The 20,153-nt window shown below is 38.1% G+C and overlaps 1 protein-coding gene across 2 annotated transcripts in view; it reads right to left on the reverse strand.

Moving 5' to 3' along the window:
* nova1 (NOVA alternative splicing regulator 1) overlaps positions 1-20,153 on the reverse strand; it is a 48,247-nt gene that overhangs the window by 16,752 nt on the left and 11,342 nt on the right. For both annotated transcript variants that reach the window (XM_072676092.1, XM_072676100.1), the window contains exon 2: positions 7,030-7,173. In XM_072676092.1, the coding sequence (XP_072532193.1) occupies positions 7,030-7,173 (144 nt within the window). The remainder of the gene's footprint in view (positions 1-7,029; positions 7,174-20,153) is intronic.

Genomic DNA, 20,153 nt, shown 5'->3' on the forward strand with positions numbered 1-20,153 from the left:
TATTACAGAACCATGCTGGGATTCAGTGAGCTCTTTAGAACCACCCATTCTTTCACATGTGTGTAAAGGCTAGGTGCTTGATTTTATACACATGTGGTTATGGGACTGAATGAAAAACCCTAAGTCAATGATTACAACGTGAGTTTACATTCCCTTAAAGCTCTCTCACTGAAACCCATTACACTAAATGGATCTGAATGAAATGTCAGTTTTATTGTGTTTTTAAGTTTTAAATTGTAAATTAGTATTTTTAAAATCCATTCATAGCAGAGATATTAGAAAACCAGCAATATTACATACAAAACCCCACTCCGAATAACTGTTTACAACTCAACCACTGAATTGTGCAGTAGTTTTATACACTGGAGTTCTCTTTTAGGGTGAGTGTGTGATGATTTAGCCTTGGTGGGAATAAGAAAGATTTTTATATACAGTAGCGCTGTACCTCCAGTGGGGTGCAAAGAAAAATTCTGCAGTTTACATGATTTACACATTGAATTGACATGATTTTTATCTGATCCATCACTTTAATTGGATGGATGGGAAGGAGGGGCAAAGAGAGAGTGAGATAGAGGGATATAAAGAGTGGAAATGAGAGAGGGGAAAAGCAGCTGGTTGGTACTGGTCTGTTTGTTTCTGGGCAACAGTGCTGAAACTTGGCTGTGTGTGTGTGAGTGTGTGTGTGTGTGTGTGTGTGTGTATATGTGATCCTCTGTTGTGATGTCATCTTTTCTCACCAGATTGGGTATCACACATCTGTTTCAAAAACACCTGTTCACATTTAAACCATGCCACTCATACTGTGTGTGTGTGTCCCAATGATAATACTTGTTATTCAAAAGTTCTATCTAACACAAGTTGTGTGCGTGTATGTGTGTGTGCATAGGTGTGTGTGAAGCATGAGGCTGTTAAAAATAGTGAATTCAGTTTCCATGCCTGGCTGTCTGATGACTGGAGTAAACTGGAAAGGGTCTCATGTTTCTGTTTTACTTTCATGTGATTGTATGTGTGTGTGTGTGAGTGTGTCTATAGGAAAATCCCACACTCATTCATTCATGCTTAGACTGAGGGTGCTCAGTGGGTATGTTTGAACGTGTAGCCTGGATCAATCACAGAAACTAACACAGTGTGTTAGTAACTTAGTAAGAACAGTGTGTGTAGACCTCAAAGTGTGTTGTGCTGTTTTAGCACATGTTCAGTATAGAGGTGTAAATTTACATTATGTCAGTACATATTGTACATATATTAATACATGTAATACACCATGGGCATAATATTGGTACATATAAACAGCTTACACACATACAAACACAAACACATACAAACACACACACACACACATATATATATATACAGGATACAAATCCGTACAAATCCATATAATACATATGGCCTACACTGTTCTTACATATACGTACTCACACACACATGCATTTCTCTCTCTCTCTCTCTCTCTAAATAGATAGATATACTTGGCATAATTCAAATCTGACATATGAATGGAACCCTAAAATCTTACGCTTGCGTCCTTTATTATACCTGGGCTATATGTAAGACGTCCTGACACTGTCTAAAAACAAGTGTGTGTGTGTGTGTGTGTATACACATTTTAAGGGTTCTTGGACGCTAGCAGTAGTAAAGCCGGAGCTTAGAGGGGCTTCTTTTTATAGGTGCCCTGTAAGCCAGAGGAGCTTCACATACTCTCCTCTCAGCAGCTCCCAAGACAAATGACACCCGCAAAATCTCCCTCATTGTTGCCTCCTTTTATTACCCAGGCTACCAGTGGCAGGTCGCGCTTTAGTAGAAAAGAGAGATTCAGATATGTCAGATAAGAAGACAGAGTGCTCCCATTCTTATTAGTATTTATCAGTATTTTCAAACATTTTTCTTACTGACTATTATTAGACAGCTCTGACCACAGCTCACATCTTCGCACAGTCCCGACAATGTGAGGTCTCAGAGTGTACATGCAAATAATGTTTACATAAACAGTAATGCATAATTAATGAGGGAAATAAAAAGGATGTACAGTAATGGTTAATGTAGCCTACCACAATAAATCACATTACTTTCTTTCCCTTACTCACGTGTACTGAAATACTTCCCTCAAAAACCTCAACTGCAACTGATCTCTTAAAAAAGAAAACAGCACTTAAAATTGACATGATTTCAATGTTGCGAGTGGCCCCAAATGAATAAACAGCATTTCATTTAACACTCATGTTACTGATTTGCTCATAGTCAATGTAAGTTCAACACAGGTCTTGTCAACATGCTAACTATTGACATTAGTGAACATAAAGAAACTAACTGTGATGTAACACACTTTATTTATTCCCAAACACTTGCCACATTTAAATTGTGTACATATAATAAGAAAGACAGACTATCCACTATTATAATTACTGGATTAATTAGATTGATTTAAGTGTTTTCAATTCTTCTACAATCAGCCTGCCTATTTTACCACTTTCCAAATAAAATAGTTGTTTTCTATATAGGCCACATATTATTTGCTTTTGTTTACCTGAGGTATTTTAATTTTTTTAAGACAGCAGATTAAATATTGTCATGCAAAATCTTGCATCTCAATTAGCTGTTTTTCACATGGTGACAATCTGAATCTTCCATTAAAAGATAAGAAGGGGGTTTCTTGCTCCTGTAAATGTGCCACAACGAAATATATAAAACATTAACACACAAAGTCACCACTTATTGTATTAGTTATTAGTAATTGGTGTGTATTATATGTTCCTATTAGTGTTTTCAAATCAAATAAACTCTTTCTGCCCAGATTAAAACCTTTTTAAAGATATAATTTCCTCAGGTACTAGGGATTTTGCATAGTACCACATATAACAGAGGTGTAACGATTCACGAACAGTGCAATCGAATTTGATATAATATAGTATAGTACAGTGTAATATATAGTTAAGTGTCTCAATACATTTTACAATCCTGTAAAAAAGGTTGAAAATCTGCCTCATCTTCATCTTGTAATGTTCTTCTTTTCAGTTTATTAGAGCGTTCAGCATTATCGCACTACATCCTTTCTAATACTGTTCTAGATTTGAGCTAATACACGCTTAAAAGAAGTCTGGCTGCCCTCCCTGTTTCTAGTCTGAGATAAAGCGGGAGAGATATTTTCACAGGAGGGTGGGCTTGCCCTCATAGTGGGCTTGTTTAGTTCGTATTATACTTCATGCAGTGTAATCAGTATTCAAATGAGCACGTTTTGCTCCAGTCTGTGTGGGTACGGGTTTGTGCTCATACTGAATAATACGATACGCTGTGTGTTACATTCCCCCTGTATATATAGTACTGTATTATGGGGAGGGCTATGCAGCCAATTTTATGTGTGAGTGTGCAAGTATGTTTATATGTGTGCCTGTGTGTGTGTGTGTGTCAATACACTATAAGTATTTCCTAATATTCTTAAACCTTTCACTCAACAAAAAAACCTAATCAGGTGTGTGTGTGTTTCTTCATGCAAGTGTGATTGAAGCTATGAATGAAAAAAAAACAGCAGTTCAGTTCCACACTTCGCAGCAATCATCACAAACACCCTCTATTCAGCTTTTACCTCTTTTTCTTCTCACACACACACACACACACACACACACACACACACACAAACACCCTACAGACAGCATCTCAGACACACGCCTATCCTCTGCTGATTTCCAGCCGCAGCAGCTTGTTTGTTCTTGCACAGTAAAAATCAAGGCTGAGAGATTCCAACTGAAATTCAGATTTCTCAAAGAAAATGATCACATCTATAGAGCTGTGTGATTAACGCGCATCACAACATTAAAGATTACGCTGGCCTAGACTGGCTTTAGGGCCTATTCTATTTAATTTGGGCAGTATCGCAGGATATTCATTCTGCCTAAACATTTCTCTTATGGTGATATAGAACACTAGACAGTGTGAAAGGCAGTAATAAGATACAGACTCCGGCACGGATACCCAGTTGTACACACACAGTACATGCGCACATCTTGTAAATCATTTTTCAATCATCAAACTACAGTACATTTCATATTTCTGATATGATTATTTTTACATTTATGCTATTAAAACACAAGATGCCTACAATTTAAATTCCAGCCTATAAATTTGCTGTAATTTATGTAAAAATAAAAAAAGGACCTCCGGATCCTTCACTACATAAAAAAACATCTGGTGCTATAAAATCTTACAGCATAGCTCTGTCTATTTGAAAATCAAAATAAAAGAATGTTGTTCATGTAAATGAAGTGAGTAGGGTAGTGATTTGAGAGAGTAGTGATTTGTCCTGCTGTAAAGAGATGGACTATGACATCTGATTTCTAGATTCAACACCAGCAAGCTACTTGTGTGTGTGTGTGTGTGTGTGCTTGATTTAAATGTGGATTGAAACATTTGTGTAACATAATTTTTAACAACAAGTGCGACTTCTAACAAATAATAAATCTAATGTTTTGTTCACTTGCATGAAGCAAGTGCTTTGATAAACACCTTAAAAATATTTGTGGGTATGTGTTAAGTGTATTTATTTCACAGTATTTTGGTTATAAATACCTTGAAAATACATGTGCCTTGAATTTGCTTAATTCAGTCAGCTGCACATGAATGAAGTGATTTACACCAGGGCAATTATTGCTACAAATCGTGAACTAAAAGAGATACTAATTATGCTGATGTGAAATGTTTGCTTTGTGTGCAACATACTGACACAGACAAATCAGGAAAATTCAATGCAACACTGCAGCTTAAACCAAAACAAAGACAGCAATACAAGTGTTTATGGGTACGGTAGGAATGCTGAAAAAAACATGATTCATGATTTTAATGTGTCATATATATATATATATATATATATATATATATATATATATATATATAGTCCATTCCAGAAGTGGGAGTACATTTCACACCTCCCAGATAACCAAAAAACACTCTTTATTGAATCAATAAAAATACTAATTAAATTAATTTGTCCTTATTATGAATGCTTGATGTACATTTTAGGCACAGTTTATACACAAAATATTAACTAAATGACTCCCAGCCCCATTATTGACTGTCTTTGCCTTCTGATTTATTTAAATGGAATTTTACATGAAAAACGTCAGATTTTTTGTGTTTACTCTATTAACAGTTATGAAGTTATATTCTGTAGAATATATATTATTTCAGTAATTACAATATATATATTTTTATTGTCTGCCCCAATGTTCAGGTCAACTCTGCTACATTATCAGCCTTAAAACTGCATAAAAAATCAAAAAAGTTTTAATACAATGTCACTTCTTCTGGTGGAAGGCAGTGAGATATGGCACACTTCTTCTCTCATTACTATTAAATATATAATATAGAAAATGTTGAGTGAATCTCTCATTCAGTTTTCAATAAACGCTAATGTGTTAAAAATACAATATTTCGTTTTAATCGTTTGGACTCTAGTTTGAGGTCAGCACATGGAGTTAGTGAGATGTTGAATAAGTGCTTCAGTTAAAAACAGTAACCAGCAGGAATGTTTGTGTAAATGTAGGCAAACTGCAGAATTGCTGCGATAAATATATTATTATGACTTACATCCAGTTATGAAGTGCCACATGTGAAAATTATAGAGCCTTACCCTATATACGCTATCATTTTCCCTGACGGAAATATATTTACCATATATATCATTACCAGCTGGGCTCGAGTCTAATATCACTGTATCAGTTAGAATGAGAACTGTTCTGCACAGTCAGCATCAACACTGTTCGCATCCAGTGCTTCTTCACCTTCATTTGGTTGGAAACATTTTCTATAAGACAGCAGAGCTCATTTACAGAAGACTCTGTTTCATCTGCATGAACCTCAGCATTTTTTTTTTTACCAGACTGAAAACCGACGTGCTAACTTTCAAAGCAGTGTTCAGAGTGTGAGTGTGCATACTGAATTTGTAAAGCCTATCGTTTAGAGTGACTATACAAAGAGAGTGGTTAAACAAGGTAAAGCAATAAAAAAATCATGTGACATAAAAGACAATGAAAGAATAAAAAGCAATTAATGGCGTAATATACAATATTACGTGGATTTTCAACAATATCAGTCCCAGACAAATTGTAATCTAGGAAGAAAGCGTGATATTGTCCTCTCCACTTGTAACCATCTGTAATCAGTGTGAGTGTGTGTCGCATTTAAACAGGTCTGACAGAGTTAATAGATGATTACCTGATGTGTATAATGTGGTGAACATTCGTTGAGCTTTTCAAAAGCAGAAACCCATTTTCTGATCAGTGCAGAGCTGAGCGTATGTGACACTGCCGTAAAAGCGGACTGGAGGACACAGAGAAACACTCTAACAATCACAGAGGGGTCTGTAAGCAGGGCCGTACTGAGACGCACTTCTATTATAACAAATCCTATGTTATTTGTGAATAATACTTTAGAAGATGAAGTTTGGGAAGAGGTTCAAAATCCAATTTGCTTCAGTTGCTCTGCATGGCATTTTTTTCTTCTTTTTTTAATAAAGCAGCCTTACGGAAATGTACGTAACTATTTTTTTAGTTCTGCTGAAATATGGCCTGCAACCCACTTTTCACTTTCATCTACAGCCGGAGACCTGCACACTGTCCAAGCCTTTAAATGACTGGGGATTTATAAAGCTGTCCTTTCATTTGTGTTCTGTGAACCGGCTAAAAAAAAAAGGCTTTTGTTTTTTTTGAGTGTAGAAAAGTGATCAGAGAGCTTGATTGTGTTTTCTTTATTGGAACTGATTGGTTTAAAGCAATGTCATTTAGTGGTTTGAGTTTCTGACCTTTGGATATGATTTGATAGCGATTACTTATGGAATTATTTGGAACATCACAAAATTGTATATTATACACAGTTCAATTTAGTTCAGTTCAGGACTTTTATAGCATTTCTGCTGGTCTATTATCAATGAAAGTTTCAGACAATGTAAAGAGCAGCTGGTGTTACAACAGTGTTTGTAATGACCGCGTAAATTTACACTGGTTTGGTCTTTCAGTAACGGCACACGTATAATCTTACCTGGGTAGAAGTCTTTAGATTTGGACAGTTTAATGGTGGCGCCGGTCTCTTTCTGTAGCTGGACGATGGTCTGTCCTCCCTTACCGATAATCGAACCGGCCGCATAGCTGGGGATCAGCACCTTCAGGAAGTACTCACCCTCTTCTACAATCACACACAGAGAGACACACACACAGAGACACACATGATTAAAGATCAAATCGGTCTTCGTTTCTACATTACATTTACTTGAACTCACTACTGGCTTCAACATGCTGTCACATCATAAAACATCAGTGGGATTTAAGCACATTCCTGCTCAGTCGTAATTTACCATGTTCGAAAAGAAACCAATGAGGAAAGATCTGTTTCTCTTCAATATCAGAACACTTTGGAATGTAGTGTTTGGAACAGGCAGAGGGAATCTGTAAATCATCAGAGACTCCCTGCGCCCTGAGGAATTCACCTTTTATTTCCCTACGTATTTGAGTTATGGTTGTCATGTTTCGACGCATTCAACATATGTGACAATTATTTACGTGCATTTACATGATTACGAAATGACTTACATAGTTAGACACAATGAAGCACACTCCCATTTGCTTGACAGTTTTTTGCGACAGGTGCAATAATCGCACACAGCGAAAAATGTGAAAATCCAGAAGCCAGTCCCCTGGTTATGTCTGACTGAATCGTTCCTGGGTTAACATTTTAATGACCAAAATACTGAGGTAACTGCTGTGGAATTTTTCATCATTAATCACAGCATGCCCAAAAAATGCAGTGTTTTATAGTGGCATGCAAAGGTTTGGACACTTCTGTTACTGTGAATAGTTAAGTGGGTAGAAGACAAACTAGACATTTATCCTCTTAATTACATGTGGACAAAATAAAAAAGGCACAGAACGAAAGAGAAAACTTTCTGTTCAACATTTTGAGGGAAACTACTGTAATATTTTAGAGAGAAAAGAGGAAAGACGTATGCAAAAGTTTGGGCACCCCAAGAGACTTCAGCTCTCAGATAACTGTTACAAAGGTCTCAGACCTTAATTAGCTTGTAAGGACTGTGGCTTGTTCACAGTCACTCTGACTTTTCAAACCTTGTTCCAACAATATGCAGCTATAGGCCCCTCTAATCAGATGCACGACACGTTTTCAGTTTACAAGATCTTTTTTTTTTTTTTTTTTTTTTAGAAAGAACTGCTAATAGGATTGCTAGAAAGACGAAGCAAAACCCCTGTCTGCACTCAGAAAGATTTAGGAGACTCTGGAGAGGTCTGTTCTACTGTGCAGTGACACCTACACAAATATGACCTTCATGGAAGAGTTATCAGAAGAAAACCTTTCCTGCGTCCTTACCACAGAATTCAGTGTCAGAGGTAAAATATAACTTTTTGGTCACAGTCAGTAAAGGTATGTTCTGAGCAGGAGGGGGATTCTCCCTCAGAGTTCTCTGCTGGAAGCAAAATGAATAACGTTAAATATATATACTCCTATGAACAGCATATTCATCCCTCAAAAAGTCTGACCATTTCTTGTCAAAACATTCACAAAAACTTTCCTTTTTGAGCACTTTCCTGCTCAATTTCTCAGCTTGTTTCACTAAACTAACTTCAACCTAATATAAGACAGGGCGTTTCAAGACATACACACCATGTGGGGTCCAAGAAGGGTTCACGTTTAAGACATCTGACATCTGACTTCACAAACATGTCCATTCGAACAGCACCAGCTGTTTTAAAATGCCAGCGCCCCTCAGTAGAAACAAATTAATACGAAATAAAAAAGGAAAAAGCCCTCGCTTTTACTCACACTGAGCATGGTGTAAAATTAATAATGTGAGGCCATGTATCAGAATAATAATGAAACACTTTCTTCTGTGCTATAATTCATAACAGCGTGACATGTCGGGGGGCATGGCACAACCCCATCGATGTTCAGAAGGGAATTCAGTGTTTGTGACTGTATGCAGCGATTCGGTAACACTGTAGTAATGTTATGTAACAGTCCACGGGCCTGATGTAGTTTATAGCTCTCCACAGGCCACGCAGGCTTCAAACTCACTACGCACCTACAGTGCATTACATCATCTACGCTCCAACGACAAGAGTGAACCCCACTTCCAGCACACTTTCTCAAGAGCAGATTGAGTCTAGAGAACAAAACTGAAGCCTCTGACATTCAGTTACAAACCTCTACACTTATCATTAGCACTAGTTTTTGTTTTAGACTCAGCATTGTTGTGTCTATTGTAACTGTTATGGGTTCATTTAGGCTTTAAATCTGCCTAGCCCCTATTACCCTCCTTCATTATTAGCCTTAATTCACTGTTTCTCAGTCGTAGCCCAAACTAAGTGTTAACTAATTATACAATTTGAGCCATTCATACTTTAATTATGACTTTTTTCTTATGAATTTGATGAAAAATATTTGTCTTCTTCTGGGACACCTTTACATTTGTGCCATATTTTTTATCACACAGTACAAATGGTTTGGCAGTTTAACCTAAAAACCTAAAAATCAACAATTTAATCTTCTAGTCTTAACACATTAAATAAAACCAAGCAATTCAAAATATCTTACATGAACAAAAACTGAATTTGTTTTCTATTTTAGTACTGGCCAATTACAAGCAACCAACAAGCAGTTATTTTCCATGGTTTTGAATTTGGTAATCTGTGTTGCATTTGCCTGTTACTTTAGATGTTTTTTATTTGCTCTGGAATATGCTCTGGAAAATGTGGAATATGGAATGAACAGACCTTATTTAACTCTCAGGGGTCTAAGGACATTTTGTTATCATTTCTCCACGCTAGCCGGTATCTGGAGTTAAACTGTTCAGGCATTTGCTGGAATCCACACTGAACTGAAAACTGAAACCAGCATGGATGTTGAGCAGGAGAGACGGACGCCAAGTAGGCAAAGTTTTTCAAAGGCACAGAAAATATGATAACTCACACGAAGCAAGGAGACTGGATAGGGCTGAATTTATATGGATGGATTATATGCAAGTTCCCATCTACACTGTGAAAAAAGATGTGGATTCAAACGAATGCTTGAACAGTTCAGAAAGTATTTCATGTTCACAGAGTGAAACTGAAAATTGAAATAACAGTTAGTTCTTTTTTGTTGCTTGAAGAGCAGATAACACTTTATTAACTAAAGGCTACGTCCCACTATTGTTTCTGTTCATGTTAAAATTTGTTAATTTCATTGGTTTTATTCTTTGTCGTGGCATCACAACCCATTTCGAGAATATAGGAATTTCAGTAGTATTGGTACCAACTTCCAATTTACAGTATCGTGACATCCCTGTTGGGAACTACTATGAATCTACAGTATGTAGTTTAGATAGTGAGAGTCTGAAGTGTGGACACACATACAGACCCTCAGAGTTTAAAAAGCTAGAGGAGAACCACCACAACCAATGTAGATGTAGTAGCACATTCTTTGTTGTACTTATTGCTCTCTTACACACATCCCTCTTTCTCTCTCTCTCTCTCTCTCTCTCTCTTCCCCTTCCCTCGCTCTCTGCTGAGCTCCTGATGATTCTTGCACTGTCCCACTTTTATTTTCTCTTGCAGAAGAGAGTGACCTGCTTTGGGCTGGCAGAAGGCTAAATTTATCCACACCATCACAGCAGCGCTGCGTCCTCACACTCACATACATACACACACACACACACATACCCCTCGGCCTCGGACACAGACGCCTAGTGGAAATGCACCTGACACACAGACACACACACACATTGGACAAAAAGTGGTACTGGATCTGGTAGAACAACTGGTTGGAGATTGGCACGGCAAGTGCTACACATTCTGGTTTAACCCTAAAGTTGCACTTCTGATGTTTTTCAGCTTTGTTTTCAATGGCAACAATTAACAAAAATCTAACAGATGGTTTTTTCCTTAGACTGAAAAAGTACAGGCTTCTCAGTCCCCTGGACTGGAAGTAAGTTAGGGGCAGGGAGTTAAGGGACAGTGCTTTCTCCTCCCGCAACATTTACGGCTGAGGTGCCCTTGAGCAAGGCACATAACCCCTAGTTGCTCCCCAGGCACTGAGGTGGCTGCCCACCGCTCTGGGTGTGTGTTCTCATCGCCCTAATCACTAGTGTGTGTCCCAATGTGCAGCTATGCAATGGCAATGTGTTTAGCAATTTCTAAATTCAACCCTTTGGATGTTTAAATTGATCTTTTCTGGTCAAAAGATTAATATACAAGGAAGACCTCTAATAACCCCTTTTCAGTACTATATATTTCAGAGTCTTTTTTCCTGGAAGGCACTAAACTGTCTCTGGGGTGGTGCCTTCCAGGACACATCTTCAGTATCTTCAGTAGGGGAACATAGCTGTACCCTACTTTTTGCAGCTGTATTTTTTAAGTAGCATTTAAGTAGCCACTATTCACTCTGTCTGGTTCCAAACTTTAGAAATTCTTTAGAAAATTCTATTTTCACCTGGGAAACTGAATGTAGCAAACCTGCACAATGGTGCACAATTGAACCTTAAGGACCATGTAAAACGTTGAAATGTCAATGTAAAAAATGTATATGACATTCAAGTCATTTTGGAAAATTCCTACTAATCCGTTCATCATGAAACAACACACAATGTGAAGAATGACTTTTGGATTCTAAATATGTCAACAAGTACAATACAAGGTTTATACACGCTTGGAGGAGAACACTAACTGCCAGTTTGCCAGTGCGGACCAGAGATAGAACGGGAGGGTGGACTCCGAATGTTTTTGGCTTGGAGTCCAGACTGGCTTTTTCTGTGGTCTGCGCGTGAGCTGCGTCTGATGGGAGATTCACAGCATGAATGTGCTTCTGAAAAACTGTCAGGAACTGCATGACGCAATCATGTCGACATTGACCAGAATCTCACAGGAATGTTACCAACACCGTGTGGAATGTGTGGCTGTTTCCAGAGCAAGGGGAGGCCCTAACCAGTGTTAGTATAATCTTCCTAATGAAGTGCTTAAAAAAATATTTTAGAATCTGATGTGATTCTGGTATTATCGTTGGGTCATTTTGGTGTTATCTTCAGCCTGACAGTAGCTGGAAGAAACATCACCCAGCACTTTGGTTAAGACTTGAGAATTTATAAGGGAACACACACTGCTTTATGTTGTAATGTTTTTCATAGTCTATACATAAGCTTATGCAAATAATGTAATGTTTACACCCCGGCTTTAAAATATGATGTTTTGCAATAAAAACACGGGTACACAACAATAAAGGGTGTAGTGGTAAATGAAAAATATGGACAACATTAAATTTGTGATAAACAACTAAAGTACGTGTAAATTCTGGTAAGAGCAATGGCCATTTGTAGTTTGTGATGTCCTTTCTCCAAAGCCTCACAATATTCAATAACTCTTCACAAGAACCTCACAAGACATTTCCATCATTTTTTAACAAGTTAGATTCACAGCAGGTTGGCAACCACCACATGTAATTGGATAGATATGTTTTAAACAACCAGTATTAAATATTTCATTTAATACAAGAACAATTCGCTGGGGGGGAGAGGGGAAAATGTACCTTTCACCATATGGACAAAAGTATTGGGACACCTACACGTTACACTTGTAGGAGCTTTTATGACATCCCATTCTATATCCATAGTCATTTATATGGAGTTGGTCCCCCCTCTCGAGCTCTAACAGCAGGTTTGGAAATCTGCAGGTATTGAGTCAGCGGAGCGTTGGCGTCTTCTATGCACTGTGCTCCTCAGCACTCGGCAACCCCGCTTTGTAAATGTTCGTGGTCTGGCACTTAGTGGCTGAGTCTGGAAGTTGCTGTGGTTCCTAAGCGGTTCCATTTTTCAATAATACCCCTCACACCTGATGGTGGGATATCTAGGAGAGAAGAAATTTCACCAACGGACTTGATGCAGTGGTGGACTTCTATTACAGAACCGCGCTGGATTTTATTGAGCTCTTTAGAACTCTTTAGAACCACCCATGGTGTGTAAAGGCAGCCTGCATGTCTGCCTTTCTCTGTGAACTCTGGATGGGTTGTTCAGTTCGACCAGCAGCTCACCTGATTTACCTTAATGAAGGAGTGATTATGTAAAGTGAATAAATCGGTGCTGGAGGGGAACTGAACATTTTGACCTTTCCCAAAACAATGATTACTGTACACTGTTTATTTCTAATATTTTTTTCTAATATTAGTGTTTTTGCAATTAACAAATGCTTCCTGCCCAGATAAACAGCTTTACAGGTAATTTTGTCTCAGACGATCATAGAGAACTGTATATAGAGTGTGTGTGAGGCCTCATATCAAATTATTATTTTTTTTATAATTCAAAATTATTCTACAAATAGTGTTAATAGAGACAATAAAAACAACACCACAGTTTATTTTGAGGGGCATTTTTATGTTCGAAAATAGCCTGAGAATTTTACTCAATAATGGTCAATAATGTACAAAATTCTTTATTGAGAACAACAACAACAACAATAATAATAATAATAATAATAATAATAATAATAATAATAATAAATAATGAAATATTCCAAAAGTGTTGATTGCTGGCACGCTGGCTGAGCCGCAGTGCTGTGTGGATGGCGGCACTCAGGCCATGGGCTCGTGTGTAATTGACTGGGTGGCAGCTAGAGCCGCAGCGTATGGAAGCTAAATCCTCAGATTTGTTCTGGAGGATCCAGCCAGCACTGAGTCAGTCGTACGCTCCCAGAAAACACACACACACACACACACACACACAGAGGGGTCCAACAGCACAGACTCACACTATATACAAAAACACACAGAGGAGCTTCATTGGCACAAACTTTCGCTCTCTCTCACATTCACAGATACACTTCTGTGAAGTGCTGAAGAAAAAGGACAAGCTGTGAGGACGCTGTAATGCTCTCCGGGAAGCAGTTTGACCTCCACAGAGCGCAGGACGTCCTCGAGTCAACCAAAAAGAGCAGCGTACAAAGGTCACCAACAGATATGATGCTGTTAATTCCACATTGAACGACACTGACTTTCCGGATGTAGATAAACACTTTAAATCATAAAGGAACTATACCTCGATTTTTTACAAGCATTACTACGGGGCTTACTCATTAGTTGTATAGTTTTCACTGAATAGTTCATAGTAGTTTTATGAAGTTTAGAATAATTTACAACGGATAGCAAATTTATCTTAAAGGATACTAAATAATTAATAGTCGATACAGAATAATTCAAATGTGGTTTTGAATAATGTATAACAGGTACTAATATCTCTTACTGGATATAGTGGAATAATTGATACTCTATACTTAATAATTAATCATTTGTTAATTATTATGAATATAATAAATAGTTAATTAAAAACATAAAACACGAAAATATATCTTCATACATACTGAATGATTCACAGTCAATACATAATCATTCATAAGTGGTTGCTGAATAATTCAGAAGTAGTTACTGAATAATTCATTATTGGTACAGAAATACTCATTAAAGTAGTTACTGAATAATTTATAATGAATACTGAATAATTCATAGTAGTTCCTGAATAACTTATAGCAGTTATTAAATAATGAGCCCTAAGATGAATAACTGAACCTGCAAAGACTGTTCAAAGACTTAAGATTAGTCCCAGACTAAAGAGCGGCCTGTTTAGATCAGGATTAGATGTAATCTAAACAAGAAAAACACTCCTAGCACTCTCAAATAACTACTCCGCATTATTAAATAGCAACTACAGCATGCTTATCTACTGTGAAACTAAGGTGTGTTAGGTAGCTAGTAACCCGTTCTGTCAAACAAAAGTTTTTTGCTTGTAAAATTATACATTTACAAATTATAATATTTTTCTTCTGGTCCTCAGCTGAAATGTATAATTGCAGTACCACGTGAGTCACAATAAGACTGCAGCTCCACATTCTCAAACCATTTGCTTTTCTTCCTAAAGCTAACAGTAAAAAATCCTGCCTTTTCTTCAGACAAGTTTGCAAACAAAGGCCAGGTTGCCTGCACGAATGCACCCCTGGTCTTTGTGTACTGAGCTTTGTGATGCTTCCGCTGTGTTTGTCTAACGTTTCCACTGCTCAGAAAAAAAGCACATCAAGAAGTGCGCCTTTGGAGGCATTTGGAAAGTGGTTTCCGTTTGGCCTGCTGCAGGGATTTCGAGTGTTAGTAATCTGTGCCTGAGATGCAAGAGCGAGGGCTATTTCTGAGTAGTTTCAGAAGTGCCGAATGTGGGCTACAGGTGTGTGTGTGTGTGTGTGTGTGTGTGTGTGTGTGTGTGTGTGAGAGAGAGAGAGAGAGAGAGAGAGAGAGAGAGAGAGAGAGAGAGAGAGAGAGAGAGAGAGAGAAGGATGTGTACGGAGTCTGAAGGCTGGTTAAAGAGCCTGTAATAAATCTGAGAGATAAGATGAGTTCCACACACTCTCTTGCCCTCAATCTACTGCAGCTGACCCCCTATTGCAGAGAGAGAGAGAGAAAGAGAGGGAGATAGAAAGAGAGAAAGATGCAAACTGAGGTGAAAAAGACTAAAAGATGAAGAAAGAAGAGAATACAGAATTTTCTCTGAATGAAATTTGGTTTGGACAAAATTTTGTCAGGCAACAGTACAATTTTGTTAGGATACAGACTAATATGATCAGAAATCTGTTAAATTACAATGGAGTCGGGACAGAATTGTATCAGGCAACAGTCCAGTACAAAAAAAAATTGTCAGGCTACAGTCTAGTACAAACAGATTTTTTTTTAGGCTACAGTCTAGTATAAACTGAAATTTTATCAGGCTACAGTTTAGTACAAACTGAATTTTCAGACTACAGTCTAGTACAAACTGAAATTTTTTTAGGCTACAGTCTAGTACAAACTGCATTTTCAGGCTACAGTCTAGTACAAACTGCATTTTCAGGCTACAGTTTAGTACAAACTGAATTTTCAGACTACAGTCTAGTACAAACTGCATTTTCAGGCTACAGTCTAGTACAAACTGCATTTTCAGGTTACAGTCTAGTACAAACTGAATTGTTCAGGCTACAGTCTAGTACAAACTGCATTTTCAGGTTACAGTCTAGTACAAACTGAAATGTTTAGGCTACAGTCTAGTACAAACTGATATTTTATCAGGCTACAGTCTAGTACAAACTGGTATTTTATCAGGCTACAGTCTAGTACAAACTGAATTTTTAGGCTACAGTCTAGTATAAACTGAATTTTTCAGGCTACAGTCTAGTACAAACAGATATTTTATCAGGCTACAGTCTAGTATAAACAGATATTTTCAGGCTACAGTCTAGTATAAACAGATATTTTCAGGCTACAGTCTAGTACAAACTGATTTTTTAGGCTATAGTCTAGTATAAACTGAATTTTTCAGGCTACAGTCTAGTACAAACAGTTATTTTATCAGGCTACAGTCTAGTATATACTGATTTTTTTAGGCTACAGTCTAGTATAAACAGACATTTTATCAGGATTCAGTCTAGTACAAACTGAAATTTGTAGACTGCAGTCTAGTACAAACTGAATTGTTCAGGCTACAGTCTAGTACAAACTGAAATGTTTAGGCTACAGTCTAGTACAAATTGCATTTTCAGGCTACAGTCTAGTACAAACTGAATTGTTCAGGCTACAGTCTAGTACAAACTGAAATGTTTAGGCTACAGTCTAGTACAAACTGAATTGTTTAGGCTACAGTCTAGTACAAACTGAAATGTTTAGGCTACAGTCTAGTACAAATTGCATTTTCAGGCTACAGTCTAGTACAAACTGAAATGTTCAGGCTACAGTCTAGTACAAACTGGTGTTTTATCAGGCTACAGTCTAGTACAAACTGGTATTTTATCAGGCTACAGTCTAGTACAAACTGACATTTTATCAGTTTACAGTCTAGTACAAACTGCATTTTTTTAGGCTACAGTCTAGTACAAACTGCATTTTTTTAGGCTACAGTCTAGTATAAACAGACATTTTATCAGGATTCAGTCTAGTACAAACTGAAATTTGTAGACTGCAGTCTAGTACAAACTGAAATTTGTAGACTGCAGTCTAGTACAAACTGAATTGTTCAGGCTACAGTCTAGTACAAACTGAAATGTTTAGGCTACAGTCTAGTACAAACTGAATTGTTCAGGCTACAGTCTAGTACAAACTGAAATGTTTAGGCTACAGTCTAGTACAAACTGAATTGTTTAGGCTACAGTCTAGTACAAACTGAAATGTTTAGGCTACAGTCTAGTACAAATTGCATTTTCAGGCTACAGTCTAGTACAAACTGAAATGTTTAGGCTACAGTCTAGTACAAATTGCATTTTCAGGCTACAGTCTAGTACAAACTGAAATGTTCAGGCTACAGTCTAGTACAAACTGATATTTTATCAGTTTACAGTCTAGTACAAACTGCATTTTTTTAGGCTACAGTCTAGTATAAACTGATTTTTTTCAGGCTACAGTCTAGTACAAACTGCATTTTTTTAGGCTACAGTCTAGTATAAACTGATTTTCTTCAGGCTACAGTCTAATACAAAGATAATTTTGTTGGGATACAGTTTGCAGACAGAATTTGGTTTCGGTTGAGTATGGAAAAAAAATGTGTTGTGTAACAGTCTGGTCAGGACAAATGTTTGTTGGGTTACAGGTTTGTATGGACAAAATTTAATCGGACTACAACAGGGTTTACAGTTAAGTTTGTGCAAAAACATTTCAGGTTTTTGAAATTTTGCAACTACAGAAACTACAGAAGTACATAAAAAATGTTGATGATCAGATGATTGAGCAATAGTCCGGTTATAGAATTTCTAAATTACAAGACTAATTATTTGGTGGTTACATGGGGTCGCACACTGATCTGCAGGAAGAATTCACTAAACAGCTAGGCTCTCCTTTAGCTCCTGAACACTAAACCTGTCCAGCAGTTCACGCTGGAAGTGTGTGTGTGTGTGGGGGGGGGGGGGGGGGGGGGTAAGAAGTATTTGATGCCATTAACTTTTTCTAATGAACCGTGTGCACACTGTGTGTGTTTGTGTGTTTTGGGTTTAAGGCAAATTATAGTGTGTCATTTAAGGCTCTTTCACACTTTCAGAATGGTACAAATATTCCAGGTGTAATTACATGCCCCTTGATGTTCTGGAGGAGGGGGGGGGGAGTGCTGTTTGTCTCTTGGGGACAGTCAAACAATTTAAGAGCACTGTGTTGCATATCTGTATATGCAAGCATGCTCTTCCTAAGCTGAATGCAAGAGCAGAAAGAACTCTAAAATGTTTAGGACAAAGGTAATCCAAGACCAGTTTTGGGAAACACAGTTGAGGAAATTAACTGTTAACTGAGTTTTATTACTGTAAAGCCTTATTTGCCACCACCACTATTCAACATCCAATCTGGGTAATAAAGCATTTCTTCAATCTTGGTCCCACATAAGCTACCTTACCCCCAACACTTCATAGAGTGTATTCCACTGTAAACTGTTGGAAAGGCTAAGAAAAAAAAAAACAACAATAAAAATTGTGTTGCTATTTTTTTTTATAATTAACGGTATTTACTTGACTTGTCAAAGTCTTGCAGCACATATTTGGCCATATTAAACGTACTGAAAGAGTGGCATAAATTTTGATAAATTATAATTTCTTCTGAACTCTTCTTGAGAAGGCTTCACCAATGTGTGTGCGTGTTTGTGGTTATGGTGGTGGTAATCAGAGGGGGTTTATTACAATCTCAAAGCAACTCTGATTACCTCTGTGAGTGGTAAAGTCTTTAAAAAGGGGATGGGTTGAATGCCTTCCAAATCCCAGCCAAGTCCCCTAAATAGCACACTTCACATCACTTCCATGAGCTCTACATAGCCGAGAGCTGAGAATGCAGGCTTTATCCTCAGAGGGGGTCATTTGAGCAAGTCCTTCTTCTCTCTCCCTGGAAGGCACCTCAAATCGATACCAGAGCGACTGGCCCTATCCAGACAAATCTAATCAACACCAGAGTGATCTGGAAAATCTAGACAAACTTAATTGACACCACCCTGCGATGGATGCGGCCAGCACAGGCGCACTTAATCGACTTCCGAATGGGGGAGCCGATCAAGGCGAGATCAATCCACCTCAGAGCAAATAACAGTTCCCTTGAACGTTAACGCCTGGTTGGAAGGGGAAAAAAAGAAAGAGCGGACAGAAAGAGAATAAACCCATGTTTCTCAGGCGCAGCCGTGCAGGCGCTGGCGATACTCAAGCAGAATTTAAATGGCAAAAGAAATTTCCAGAATTGCATCTCCCTGTTTTCCAAACGCGGAGATTGAATCACAGTCCATTCATTACGGCTCAACAGCATCTGAGCAGCCGTTTTCCCTCTTTAATTTAGATCTGAGAGAAACTATCTGCAGGGCTGACATTCTTTTGTTCATCTCTCTCTCTCTTTTTCGCCCTTTCTCGGTTCTTTGCTCTCCTGAGAAAATCGTTTGTTAAATAATCGATGCAAATGTCGACCGCCAAGAGGCGATTCTCTGGCACGAGGCTGAGCCTTATAATGATGTTTTTAATCTTCCTCAGGTCAAGGGGAACGACAGGGCTGATGCTTCGGCCATCAAGGATGACCATGGTAGCAGGTAAGCTGAAGATGGAGATGAAACCTCATACCTGTCCTCTGCAGCAGCCCAGGTGCGCAGTGGGATATGCATTACATCATCGCTCCAGCATCACTCTCCCCCCTCCCTCTTCCAACCCTTTCCGCCTCACACTGCCTGCCTGACTGACATCTAATGATACGACTCTGATTCACACGCTGAGCTGCAATAACACACACACATACACAGAGGGCAGATCTGAATCTTCTCAATGAGAGAGCTGTTAAACGGGGGGGTGTGAGGGTGAGCTTTATCAATGCGGACTCTGTTAAAGGGGCGGTCAATCAAGAGATGCAGAGATCCACTGCTTCCGAGGGTTCTAGAAGGTTGTTGTGAGGATTTAGGAAGTTCTGGTTCAGAGGAGTTCCGGACAAAAATGTGATCAAGACTTTTAAGAGTAGGGCTGTCTCAGTCTGTGGGATGAAAGGCGGAGTGTGTTAATATGATAAAGGTAAAATGCATGGCAGATGTAAAAAAAAATCTGATGAATCAATCTGATGAATCAATCATAAAGCCGTAACCCTGTGTTTCACGCAATCAGCAACTGCGTCATGACCTTATCCCTTAC

Source organism: Salminus brasiliensis, chromosome 1, assembly GCF_030463535.1.
Source record: "Salminus brasiliensis chromosome 1, fSalBra1.hap2, whole genome shotgun sequence".
Classification (NCBI taxonomy): domain Eukaryota; kingdom Metazoa; phylum Chordata; class Actinopteri; order Characiformes; family Bryconidae; genus Salminus; species Salminus brasiliensis.